This window comes from Cheilinus undulatus, linkage group 10, assembly GCF_018320785.1.
Source record: "Cheilinus undulatus linkage group 10, ASM1832078v1, whole genome shotgun sequence".
Taxonomy (NCBI): Eukaryota; Metazoa; Chordata; class Actinopteri; order Labriformes; family Labridae; genus Cheilinus; species Cheilinus undulatus.
Window position 1 is genome coordinate 18,902,987 of NC_054874.1, and position 14,421 is coordinate 18,917,407.

Sequence of the window (14,421 nt, forward strand, 5' to 3'; positions counted from 1 at the left end):
GACTCACATGGCCCTTACTTTGGCATTTAAAACATTATATAAACTGGGCTTAATATAACTGCACAGCTCAGGAGTGGTGTGCAGAAGTGGGATGAGAAAATCTCACACGTTATCTTTCACTATGTAGGAGGGATGCAGTGCAGTGTAACAGCAGTCTTTTTTATCTGATGAATCTCCATATTATTACATTTACAGATTATTAAAAATCAATGTATCATAAAAATGGCAAATGAGCATCACCTAGATTTAAACGTTTGGATTGAGATCTAAAAGACATTAAGGCTAGGAGGTCAAAGTCTGAAAAATGCAGCAATGGTGCCACCAAGTGGAGATAAACACATGGACAAAATTGTTGGTGCCCTTCTGTTAGAGAAAGAAAACCCCACAATGGTCACTGAAATAACTTGAAACTCACAAAAAGTAATTATAAAAAAAATACTGAAAATTAACTGAGAATCAAACATTGCTTTTGAATTGTGGTTCAACTGAATCAATCTAAAAAACAAACTAATAAAACTGGCCTGGACAAAATTGAGGGTACCCCTAACTTAATATTTTGTTGCACTACCTTTTAAGGCTATTGCTGCAATCAAGTGATTTCTGCACCTGTCCACAGGTATTTTAGCTCACTCCTTGTGAGCAAACTGCTGCAGCTGTATCAGGTTTGAAGGGTTCCTTCTCCAGACTGAATGTTTCAGCTCTTTCCACAGATGTTCAATAAGGATTTGGATCAGGACTTATAGAAGGCCACTTCAGAATAGTCTAGTGTTTGTTCTTAGCTGTTCTTGGGTGTTTTTAGCTGTGTGTTTTGGGTAATTATGCTGTTAGAGAACCCATGACCTGCAAATTAGATCAAGCTTTCTGACACTGGGTAGCACATTTTGCAACTGAATGTTGTACCCTGCACCCTGCAGATGCAAGATACCCAAAGCAGCTCCAGAACATAACCGAGCCTCCTCCATGTTTCACTGTAGGTTCTTTTCTTTGTATGTTTCATTTTTGTTTTTGTGTACATAGAGTTGATGTGACTTGCCAAAAAAAGCTCTTTGTTTCATCTGTCCAAAGGACATTCTCCCAGGAGTTTGGTGGCTTGTCAATATGCATTTTTGACAAATTCCAGTCTTGCTTTTTTGCAATTTGCTTTTAACAGTGGAGTTCCCTTGGTTGTCTTCATTAAGTCCACTTGGGCTCAAGCAGCAACCAATGGTGCGTTCTGGCACTGATGTACTTTGACCTTCGAGTTCACCAAATTGTTCCAGGCTCTTTGGATACCATTCGTATTATCTGTCAATTTAATTTGACATCAATTTCACTCTTGCTGCCACATCCAGGGAGGTTGGCTATTGCCCTGTGGATCTTAAACCTCTGAATATGTGCAACTGTTGTCAGATGAGCATCAAGCTGCTTGGAGATGGTCTTATAGCCTTTATCGTTAACATGCGTGTCTATAATTGTTTCTAATCTCCTGTCACAGCTGTCTCCTTAGCTTTCTGTGGTCCATGTTCAGTGTTGTACACACCATGATACCAAACAGCACAGCGACTACCTTTCCCTCTTTACACAGCCAGACTGACTGGTTACAAGTTTGAAGACAGCTGCGATTCTGATTACAGGACACACCTTAGTTAAACATACCTCCATGGTAAAATTATTTTCAATCTTTTCTAGCAGTACCATCAGTTTTGTCCAGCCCAGTTTCATTAGTTTGTTCTTTAAAATAATTCTGCTGAACCACAATTTAATAATTTTCTGTAATTATTGTTTTTGTTCCTTTAAGTTTTTTCAGTCACCATTGTGTTTTCTTTTTTTTTTTCTGTAACTGCAGGGCACCAACAATTTTGTCCATGTGTTTAAAAGGAACCATGAAGGGAAAGGATCAGTTAGTCAGGATCTGAGAAGGCTACCACCAAATGCCAGAAAACACCTCCAATGTCACCTTGGAGTATAAATTTTTATTTTAATTTCAGATGCAAGTATATGAAACATGTTAGAGGATAAATATTTACAATAAAAGTTGCACACACAAAAGCAGGAAATGCAAACATTCAACAAAATTAATGACAGAAGAAGTAGAAAGCGCTAGCAGTTTATCTGAGGGAACGCTGGAAGAATTGATGAATGATTGTCAAAGAAAGAAAAACAGGAAATTCAGTGAAAGTCCACACAAAACATGTGCTTAAACTCATTCCAAAAGAAATCGAGATAAAATGGTTAAACTCTGAACTGAAAGCGAGTGTAATGTTGCGTCATCTGTGTGAGCTATGCTGGTGCGGTGCTTTCTGAACAAATGAGCCTCACTTGAGCGTGAGCTGACATCACTATTGTTAAGATGACACCAGGAATTCTACGCTTTGAACATCCATGCCTTGGAGGTCGTGACAGGCTTTACCCAAGTGTATGAATACACATCATCGGATGAATATTATATTTACAAACTCCTTTTAACACCCCAAACTATCAGCCTCTAAATCTGTGTAATCTTTGTTTAAAATCAAGATTTGCTCCTTATATAAATGTACACCTCTAATACTAACTGCAAAGTGTGGTTTGAACCATAACAATGAGCCCTGAGGAAATGTATGGATTTCTATGTTTCTTATCTGACTCATTCCCAAACAAAAGCAAAAACCTACGCAGCAGAGGCATTTTCTAAGTATATTAATAAACAACAGCCACAATGATCAGAGGACTCCCCCACCCACGACAAGTAAAGCTGAATCACAAGCCTACAGCCACTGCAAGTCAGACCATACGGCTACCATCACACCACTTTAACATCTTCAAATCACATGGCGTGCAAGCTTAGGGTACATAACGCGGGACAGAGGGGAGCGATGGCACAGCTGAGTTGTAAGCTGTCAGGTCGTTAGTTGAGTAAGTTACGCAGTAGTGTTGATAAATGCATTTTTCTGTTCAGTTTAAGTTACTATTTTACATGTGGCGGTCGCAATGAGAAGTAGAAACAAAGCACATTTCACAGTAGTATATATTTGTGTTTCCTTGTTGTCATTGTTTGTTAAATACATACATGGAACAAGACAAATGGCTTCTACAATGAGGAAAATTCTTGCTGGTGCACTCAGTCCAAAAAGAAAAAAAAGCTGTTCCACCTTTGATGAGTTTAACTGATCAAACATCAGCCAACAAATCAGACTTTCAAGCTACGTGAGGCCTTTATTACATTAAGAAGTAGTATCCAGGGTCACAATAGAGTTCAATTCAAGATAGACCTCCATATGTCCCATTACCTGCAAATAATAAACCAACAGTTTGTTCTCTGTGGTATGTTAAATAGACGTTTTTAACCTCCTGAAATCAGAAACTGCTGATCTATACCACTTTCACCCACACTCACTCATGCACAACCATTCAACTGCTTCTGTCACAAAAACAAAAGAAAAAAAAGAAGCAGTCATCCAACTCAAACAGTCGCTTAAGCCGAGAAAACAAACACTATAAAGTATCACATACTTTAAAAAGATAAGCCTATAAGTCTGCAGGCATTTGCAAATGACTCTCAATGAATGATCCTTTCTCAGAGGTGCTTCTTCACGAGGAGGTTTCTCATTACTGACAGACTCCTCACTCTACTACAAGGTTGTAGCTGGACCTTTCCCGCTGGACTGTCTCTGTATATTACGCAAAGTTGGGTGGTCCTAGGTGGGTTAAAGGGTGGCCGAGGCTGTCCGGAGGAGCACTGGGGTAAAACCTTAATGCTTACAGAAACAGGCCGAGAGGCCAGGGACAGAAGAAAAAGGGCCAGAGCAAATGGTCCTGGAAAAGCAAATAGCTCCAGGGAACTTCATCCTTACTCGGGAGGAGGGTGTGCGGTATCAAAAGTAGATCTGCTTGGCATGTGACGGATTCTGCTCCATGGGGCAGTACGGACATTTCAACCTGAGGAGAGGGGACCAGATGTTAGGGTTGGGTATGACTTCTTGAGTGCTAAGTTAAACTAAAATAATTGCCAGTGAAGTTGGAAATTTCTATTTTATTTTGTTATGAATATAGAAATGAAAAAGTTATCTGAATATCTAAACAGTTCAAACAATGACACAAGCTGCCACTTGTAGCTTTCAGTGTTGTAATTCACTTAAATCACCTTTCTTTCCCACTCTGCCATTGACCATGCAACAGGGGTTTCCAGCCAGGTAATTTGCTGGTTATATAATAGCATTAATGATTAAATGAAGAAGAATACTAGTGAAGTGATCCGATAGTAAAGTGACGTCAGTGTGTTAACACTTTAAAACTCGATCAGGAGCTCTAAAATAAAACAAAAAATAACTTGCTCAAAGTTTTCTTCTTTCAAAATCCCAATGATGAAACTTAAAATAAGGCAAAATTCCTCTTCAGCTTATCTGCTAGGAGTGTTGGTATGCGACTTTGAGATGCCACCCATACAGAGAAGTTAAAGTACTTTTGTAAAGTTGAAGGTAATCGTTGAGCTAAAATAAAACTATCGTGGCACAAAATTAAAAGCGAAACAGGTTGTATGAGTAAGTCTCCATGACATCTGTATCTAATCTGTAAAGTGCTGGCAGAGAAGTTAAAACTCTGGATTTGTGTTCAGCACTAATAATAGAGTTCTTATGAAACTGTCACACCACAGAGACCCACATAAGGGCAGCCACTGAGGAGTGGAAGAGTCTGTTAATGTTTTTCAAAACTAGGTCTGGGTCGTTGCATTGTCTCTCAACACAACAACGTCCAAAACATAAGTTGCTCCTGGTGAAGAACTCCCTCCAGAAGACCAAAGTGAACATTATTGACTGGCCTGCACAAAGCCCCAATTTTAATCCCATTGATAAGATGTGGGGTGAACTGAAGACCAAAGTCCTTTAAGAAGACCATCAAATCTGGAGGAGCTTGAGAGATTGGCTAAAGAAGAATGGGCTGGGATTCCTCAGAAGATGTGTCAGAGACTAGCTGAAAACTACAACTAATGAATTCAGGCTGTTATCCAGCAAAAAGGAGGCACAACTGACTATTAGCATCGGGGGATAAACATTCTTTCTTTGTTTTTTTTTTTTTACAATTTTGTTTCAGTGTGCAAAGTAAAATAACTGACTGAAGAAGGCAAGTTCAACTCAACTCCAGATAACTACCCCTGTTCTAACTGTGTGAACTGTAATGCCATGATTAGATCAGATCAGCTGTCACATCCTCATACTGGGAGAAAAATTAAAGTTAAAGGCAGAATAACATGCAGAAGCACACATGTGGATTATCTTCTTAAATGTCCATACAGCTTTATTATGACAGGAAAACAAAAGGGGACTCAGGATCTGTATATCCAAACATAAAAGTAACATAAGAAATCATGACAAAAGGTCACTGCTTGCCAGACATTTTAACTCTGCTGGACATGGAGTGTGCATGTTTAGGTTTATGGGGATTGAGTCTGTGGGGCCACGCCTGAGAGGAGGTGATAGAGACAAAAGACTCCCCCTAAGGAAAGCCTTCTGGATTCATCATCTACAGACTGAGTTTCCTAGAGGTTTAAATGAGGAGCTGGTTCTTCCATTTCTTTTATAAGTCTTGCCATTATTAAGTGGGGTTCTTTGTTTTGACTGACATGTACTAGGAATCAACATGTTTTGATACATTCTTATTTGGAAGGGTCACTCATATTATGATTCTGTCTGAGATTTTGTTTTTTTACTTTACTTCATTCCCTGAGTTGACAGAGATTTAAACGTTTGGGGATTGTATAATGTGATTTAAATGCCTTGTTGGTATTATTATTATCATTATTATCATCAATTTCTTTTTTCTCTGCTGATGTACGCACATCCTCATCAAGTTGTATTTCATTGTTTGCTTCCTATTGTATTATTTGGGTTCCCTATTGGACTGTTCTGGCAATGAGTTGCCACCTGGTGTTGGTTGTTATAAATATCAAGATGAAAGCCTTGGGCTGAAACGCATACGTTTTCATTTGCTGCTTACATTTCCTTTAAATAAAAAGTGTAAACTTTATGAAGAGTGCTGACTGGTTTGTTTTTTTAGCAAAGTAAAGTAATTTACAGCATCCAAAATAAAAGCAGGATGCTTGGAAAAGTCGTGTTAAAAATCTCTTGCTCTGTTTAACAGTGTTTGGGTAATAGTTTTAAAAAAGTGAAAGTTTCTGGGGGGGAGTGTTAATAATCCTTTTTTGTCCTACTTAGGTATTTGTTAAATATAAGTAGTGTGGTTAAAATTGTAATTCTGCAGCTGCCTACAATGCTATAATTTCCATGTAGTTTATCACTTGAATAACTTCCCCATTAAAACAAAACATGATTTTTTTTGTCTTTTCAGAATTTCCATTCCCATTACTAGACACATATGAATATCCATGACAATGTATGTCTGACTTACTTCCCAGCATTAGTCAGTTTGTTGAGGGCATCTCTGGAGATGACATGACCACAGATTAGCTTCATGGGAGGATTGCTCTCTGAGGTCTGCTGTCTGAGGATTGGGCAGGCAAACACAGAGTGGTACCAGCACTTCTTCCCAAGGTCAATTTCAATCTGCATGAACAGAATCAAGACAAGACGATGAAGAAACAGTAAAGAAGCCATAGATGTGCTTTGTGATTATATAGGAACTTACAGGCAGCTCGTCTTTATGCGTCCAAACTCCACTGCACTGTCTCTGCTCGATCACCTGCTTGATGTTCATCAGCACTGGCAAAGCCATACAGCCTGATGCAAAACTGCAGACAAACATGGCAGTACTGGTCATCTTTGACTGAAGCATGAAGGTTTTATTCCAATTTTATTGCTTTCACCTAATTTTCAATATTGGTGTAATGTAGTTTTAAAGGAAATAAGAAAGGCTGTCTGGTGTGATGTTGTTGGATTTCCTACCTAACACTGAGTGGTGACTCTACAGAAAGGCCCAGTAAAGCACAGGCATCCCTGGTGAAGATGTTGCAGATCTCAGCCCACTGATCTGTCTCCAGCAGGCTGCGGTACGGAGAGTTCTCAATACCATGACGCAGGTACACGAGACTTCCCATCAAGATCTGAATATCTGCAGGGACCCAAAACAGTAAAGGTATTAACAAGTACAAAAGGAAGAGTTTTTGGAGTAATGGCTCAGGTTCATGTGTCTACCTCTCTGGTGCTGGGAGGCAAAGGGCTGAAAGTGCCGGGCATACTGCAGTGCCTCCATTTGGTTGTTGATACCCCCACTGAGCAGGCTGATGAAGTACAAGCGATGCAACTTGAATTCTAGACTACTGTTAAGGTCCAAAAGCCGCTGCCTATTCGTCACCGCCCACCTAGGAAGGAATAGAGGTACATAAGTACAGTCAACTATGCTGAAAGGAAATTAAAATTATAAACAGCAGCCCTTTATCGTTCTGTATTTTTTCATTGTGTGTTAAAAAGTGGTGAAAATATTCTAAATAGAATCCATTTAGGATTTTGCCAGAGGGTTTCTGGCTTCACACTTTTAACCTCTGCTAATTAGTTCAAAAAGTAGAGCCATTTCATTCTCACTGAAAAGTTTGCAACTGTCTATTTAGACAGTTGGTTAGAAGCTGGTTAAAAGAAAAAAAGAAAACCTACTCCAATGCTGGCCTGAGGTCCTGCATTCTCAGTGCTTCAAGGATTCTGTTGAGCTCCAGGAAAGGCTGCTTCATGCTCATATCTATAACAACACCCGACTCCTAGAGAACAGGGAAACAAGAGCTTCTTCATTAAAAGGCACCCAACCCTTAAGGCAAAAAGGATAAGGATATATATTTATCCATAAGTTCTAAATATATCAAGAACTCTGTTGTGTTGTATTGATTCAAACAAAAATTACCCTCAAGCTATTTACAAGTGATGTCTGAACCACAAAAAAATAGTTTAAGTCTCAAGTTATTTACCTGACAAAGATCCTCTGCTACACTGAGCATCCCTTGCCTGTACAGGTGCTCCACAATGGTCTCACTCAGATATTTCTGTCTCTCTGGGGTGTCCCACACCGTCTCTGCCACGACAGCACTGATCTCTGCGTCAAAATTCTGTAGAGAAGGATATCAGAGATTATGCATGTGGTGTAGACCTTTATTCAAAAGGAAAGGGGTTGAATGTCCTTACCCGGTCAATGGCTTTTCCCACTTTTGACACACTTCCATGGATGTCCTTATGTCGGGATGCTAACATCTGCACTGTTTCTTTGATATTCTTGCAACATTGTGCCATAGTCTGAGATAGCACAGATAAGTCTGCATCTTGTACTCCTGTAAGAGGCAAAAAGGTTCAGTCTTTCTATTGCAAATCAGCAATGGCATGTCCCTGAATAGTTATAAAAAGCAGTTTGAGATAAATAATTTAGGAAAACTCCATGTCTGAAGGAAATCATAGCAATTGATCATAAGATAAATTAGAATTTCATTAATTTGTAACAACAATGCATCAGTTACCCTTACCGAAAGCTACTAGCTGTCCTCGTATCTCACAAACGCTGCGCAGGAGCTCATCTAGCCTCTCCTCAGACTGGTGGCCGTACATTACAAAGCGATGGAGCACTTTCTCCAGCTCCCGCTCAACACATGCACACTGTTCCATGGTTCAGACTGGAACACTCACACAAATGACAGCAACACCTAGATATAAGAGAAGAAAACAGCAAGAGGAAGAATACAAAGGTCAAAGCGAGACTAAGCGAGCTTAAGTTACCTTTGACTTCAGAGGCAAACATCCAAACCAAATTTCAAGGATCTGGAAAGAGTTTAGTGACAGATTTTTGTAAATGTGTGTGCATATACAGGTACACCTCAAAAAATTAGCATATCATGAAAAGTTCAATAGTTTTTGTCACTCATTTCAGAGAGTGAAACCCATATATTATATAGACTCATTACACATAGAATGAAATATTTCAAGCCTTTATTTCTTGAAATGTTGATGATTATGGCTTACAGATAATGAAAACCAAAATTCAGTGTCTCAGAAAATTTGAATATTACATAAGATCGATAAAAAAAGTATATTTTAAACAGAAATGCCAGGCTTCTGAAAAGTATGTTCTTCATATGCACTCAATATTTGGTTGGGCCTTCTTATGCATAAATTACTGCATCAAAGTTGTGTTAATAGCAGCCTTCAGGTCATCTGCATTGTTGGGTCTGGTGTCTCTCATCTTCCTCTTGACAATACCCCATAGACTGTCTATGGGGTTCAGGTCAGGCCAGTTTGCTGGCCAATCAAGCACAGTAACACCATGGTCACTGAACCAGCTTTGGCAGTGTGGGCAGGTGCCAAGTCCTGCTGGAAAATGAAATCAGCATCTCCATAAAGCTTGTCAGCGGAAGGACGCATGAAGTGCTCTAAAATTTCCTGGTAGATGGCTGCGTTGACTGTGGACTTCAGAAAACACAGTGGACCAACACCAGCAAATGCCAAGAAGCCCAAATCATCACTGACTGTGAAAACCTCATACTGGACTTCAAGCAATGTGGATTCTGTGCTTCTCCACTCTTCCTCCAGACTCTGGGATCTTGATTTCAAAATGATATGCAAAAATGCACTGACTCCAGCCTCTGTCCGCGCCTTGTGAAGCTCCCCCAAAAAATTTGAATGGATTTTGCTTGACAATCCTCTCTAGGCCGCGGTTATCCCTTATGCTGGTGCACCTTTTCCAACCACACTTTTTTCTTCCACTTAACTTTCCATGAATATGCTTGGGTACAGCACGCTGTGAACAAGCAGTTTCTTTAGCAGTGACCTTTTGTGGCTTATCCTCCTTGTGGAGGGTGTCAATAACTGTCTTCTGGACATCTGTCAAGTCTGCAGTCTTCCCCCTTGATTGTGTAGCCTACTGACCCAGACTGTGAGACCATTTAAAGGCTCAGGAAACCTTTGCAGGTGTTTTGAGTTAATTAGCTGATTAGGGTGTGACACCATGACTTTCCAATAAGAACTTTTTCACAATATTCTAATTTTCTGGGACAATGAATTTTGGGTTTTCATTATCTGTAAGCCATAATCATCAACATTTCGAGAAATAAAGGCTTGAAATATTTCACTCTATTTGTAATGAGTCTATATAATATATGGGTTTTACTTTCTGAAATGAGTGACAAAAAATATTGAACTTTTTCATGATATTCTATTTTTTTGAGGTGTACCTGTATGTATTTTAATTCATTCATTCATTCATTCATGCATTTATTCATTTATTTATTTTTGTTTTTGTTTGTTTACATACTTACTTAATGGCGAAACATTTAGACTAGTTACTTTATTTAGGGATAATTCTGTTAATCATTTTCCTGATGACCATTACTTGAATATATCTCTCATACATGAGTGGCTTGTCTAGGTAGAAATTAGTGCAACAAAACAAGAAGAAAAAGGGATGGGAATCGAGAACCGGATTCAGTTGAGAACCAGGTCCAATTGATTCAATCCATCAACGTCATTCACATTTAATCTTCACAATTCCCTGATCAATGTCATTCTTCCATGTGGCTTGAAAAACACAGCCTCGTGCGAAGAAGTCAAGGAAGTAAACATTGCGAACAGTCACAAAAACAGGCTGAAGCAGTTTTAGTTTACTTCTAAAACAAACAGCACAATGTGCAGTCTGTGGAACAGCGGTTCCATGCAAGGCATGGATGTTTTACCACAAGATTTAAATTTATTTGATATGGCCAGAGATCTAGGACCCAAAGACTAGTTTTACATACATTTTAAGGTTTTGTCTTTTAAAGAAAATGAGCAGTAGTATTGTATCATAATTCAAGTTTAGAGATTGACGATCCAGGGAGCAATTTGTTTTGATTGAGAAATTTTACAGCAAAAAAGAGAATTTTTGGACATTTTAGCACATTTTCCTCCCAAACACTTGATGTTTAACATTTTTGTTATTAAAACTGTTTATTATACCCAGTAATTAAATTGTGCTTATCATTAACTCTCACTGAAGGTGGCATACATCTTGTTCAGTGTTCAGAGAGAAAGAGATGCAGTACAATTTGAGTTAATCATGAAAACAAACATAGCCTGTTTTACAAAAAAAAAAAAAAAAAAAAAAAAAAACCACAGAAAGGAAGGAGGGAGTTGATAAAGAATTAAATCAATAAGCAGAATCAATAATGGCATTGATATCAACAAAATCAAATAAATTTCCACCTCTACCTCGAATCTTAATTAAATAAATCAACCACAAATGGTTGATGTGGAGTTACGTGGTTAAAAACATATGGAAAAATCTTATCTTTGGTCGACTGGCAAGTTGTTTCAGTCAATTTTTTTTCTTAAATAACAACTTTAACAATCTCCTTATTTGGATTTTGAGAATATGGACACATATATGTGGGTATACTTGCTTTGGGAAAAGATTGGGTCCCGTAAACCAGAGGACTTAATGAAAAAGTCTGATTATAGTCCATTGTTTACAGTCACAAACAGGTACCACCAAGGCTTGATGAAGCTGATTTCATTTTGACAATCACATGATTATTTTCTTAAACGAGATACCCTAAGATCCAAGGCTTTGAAAACACGGACAGAAATAACTTCATCATGACAGGCGAGCTGACACTATACAGCCCTGATTAAAGTTTGGCCTGGTCAAACACTGCTAACAACTAACCAGGCCCTAACAATATTAAAGGGACACAGTGTACTCTGCGGCCTGCTGTTTACCATCGTCTGTCGCCACTAGCGACTAAAATGTACGTTATAATCACCAGATAATAAAGGATAATGTTGATCAATGACTTTTTTGGAGCTATTGGTATGATTTTATAACGTCCTACTCAGCTATTAATCAAACAAAACGTTGATAGCTTCGCTAAGTCGCCGCTAGTTCACTGTAGAAAATGTCCACCGAGCTAACTGACACCGTAACAGAGCTAACAAGCATAAACGCAGGCTACATTTGTGTGTTCCTTAAGAAATTATTAGTTTTAATAATGTTTTAACACAGAACATGTACACTTAAAGCAACGTGTTAGTTATGTATTTTGATTAGGTGTAGTATCATAGACATACTATGTCAGCTATCGCACAGCTAACATAAACAAACGGTATGACAGCGGCCGGATAGCTACAAAGACTCGCCATTGCTAGCAGTCACTGAGTTAGCAGGCAGATTATAGCCAGTTGCTGTCTGACAAGGCCCAAATAATTTCAGGAAAGAGTGACAACCTACTTGTCCGTGCAGTTTTGTTGGCGTCCTAACACTGACAGCGCCTGGGATGATTTAGCTTCAATTTAAGAAATGTTTAGACAAATAACACTCACCTATTCTTCTAATTGGTTAGCAAACATTAGCGTTAGCCGAGTGCCTGTTATGGCAACACTTCGGCAGCAGTCGTAATGCGGATCTTCCTGTGTCGCATTGTGGGCTAGCTGGACATGTCAAAATAAAAGCTTTCTGCTCTGCTACATCAGAGACCGACAACTTTTGAGTGCCACTTTAGTTTCCTTTGATTTGAGACTGTCATCACTTAAACTGTAAAGGTTGGTCCATTATACACAGACTGATTCACCCCCATGCGAACAAACATGCTTCCATATTAACTGAAGTAAAACTAATTGTAAGCAAATTTAGAAACTTTAATGTCTGACAGGGCATCACATTTCAGCTAGCTATATTTTGTATGCGAAGTCTGTATCTACCAAACGTCTAAAAAGTCTGACATTCAAATGAAATAGACTATCTCAAATGCCTTAATCGCGTTTTTACTCAAATCACGTTGAAGCTAGTCCGTGGTATTGCGGTTTTCTTTACTTATCCTGGTACCCTGATGAAGACATACAGGAATTCAGCCCCGTGCCTTTAGCAGTGCATCACGGTTTAAGTCAAATGTGCAGAGCATGCTGCTTCTTAATAACAAAAAAAAAAAAAAAAAAAAAAAGAAAGAAAAATTAAAGCGGGGAGGATAAAATAAAATCTGTAATGTCAGAGTGGAAACAGACTTCTACTAAATAACTCAAATAATTTTAAAAACCATGTGAAATAAGAGACTGCATAAATATTCACCCCCTTCAAGTCAGTATTCAGTGGATGCAGACGTTAAGAGGCATCCCCACAGCATGATGTTGCCACCACTGTGCTTCACAGTGGGGATGATGTGTTTGTGGTGATGTGCCGTATTTGGTGTCCACCAAACATAGCATCCTGTCTGATTGCCTAAAAGCCACATAGAACTTTAATCTAACCATGGAGTCTCCCATATGCTTATCTGCAAATTCAATTTAAGATTTAATATCAGTTTTCTTCAACAGTGGCTTTTACTTTGTCACTCTCATATAAAGTTTTGACTGGTAAAGAACCCAGGCAACAGTTGTCTTATGCAGAGTCTCTCCCATCTAAGCAGCTGACACACTAGAGACGGATTTAAAGTCCATGAGTTATTTTCAAAATTGCATCAAAAGTATTAATGTCTTGATATGCATACCAAGATAGACTGCAATTAACTCTGTATTTGGACAAAAAAGTGAAATCTATTTAAAAATTTGTATTCTACACCCCCATGTAGCTAGGATGGATTAGAGATGGTCAACTATGAGATTTGCAGTCAAATGAGTCCCTTGAACAAATCAATGAATATTCAACTATTCAGGGTCACTCCTATAAAAAATAGCTCTTCACTTACAGAAGACCTGCATCTAGCATGGGGCTAGCCACACATATTCTTATGCACCTCCTGGAAAAGAAACTAGGTCAGTTCAAAAAAGATGGGTTTGTAATGTGATATTATATATTTTTACTGTTTGTCATTAATACCAGCACTTGAATAGATCCATGTCCCATAGATAGACCACAAGCAGAAAAGTAACCATATCAAATTTATCAGGGTAAATCATGTTTACCTTCCATCACAATTTAGGAGATGATCTGCATTCAACATTTGCCCGACAGGTGGACAGTGAACATCAGTCTCTCTATCATTGTACACCTATACCTGTGCAGCATATCAATGATGCACTTCGTTGAACTCTGTGTTGCTGCTGGTGAGGGTGTGTGAGGTCTTGTGACTGGAGCAGGCTGACTAATCTATCAGTGATGTAGCCTAAAGCTCCCCATTGCTGAGGTGCTCATCATTCTTTCCCTCTGAGTCCTCCCCCTGTCCATGGCACTGCAGAAGCCACAGAGGCTCAGATTTACTGGATCTCCCTAAACACTTCAGTCCAGCACAAGCACAATACACTGAGCATTTGCATGCATATCTGCTTACAATCTTTTAAAATCTTGTTATTGTATCAAGCATTTTTGCCTCATGCATTTTAACAGTTATTTCTGGTTTTCTACCACATAATGAAACAATTTCCACAATTTTACTATAAAATTTATAACATAGGTTTTAGATACCATTTAAGAGGAATGATTTATATTAAACATGTCATCAGAGTCTCCAGTGAAATGTGAAATAACAAATCACATACACGGTGGCCTGGAAGCGCAATTAAAAAATTAAGAAGT

The 14,421-nt window shown here is 38.7% G+C and overlaps 1 protein-coding gene across 2 annotated transcripts; it reads right to left on the reverse strand.

The window, feature by feature from the left end:
* Positions 1–1,745: 1,745 nt before the first annotated feature.
* Positions 1,746–12,338, reverse strand: rmnd5b (required for meiotic nuclear division 5 homolog B). Of its 2 annotated transcripts, none has more exons than XM_041797579.1 (10): positions 12,237–12,338; positions 8,414–8,590; positions 8,082–8,224; positions 7,868–8,005; positions 7,563–7,663; positions 7,107–7,273; positions 6,858–7,023; positions 6,601–6,703; positions 6,364–6,518; positions 1,746–3,897 (listed from the first exon to the last, which is right to left on the reverse strand). In XM_041797579.1, exons 2-10 carry the CDS (start codon positions 8,550–8,552, stop codon positions 3,834–3,836), a joined length of 1,176 nt encoding a protein of 391 aa, XP_041653513.1. In that variant the 5' UTR covers positions 8,553–8,590; positions 12,237–12,338; the 3' UTR covers positions 1,746–3,833. The 2 variants fall into 2 exon arrangements, with proteins under 2 accessions (XP_041653513.1, XP_041653512.1); XM_041797578.1 differs by having other exon boundaries at positions 12,145–12,318.
* Between the last annotated feature and the right edge of the window lie 2,083 nt (positions 12,339–14,421).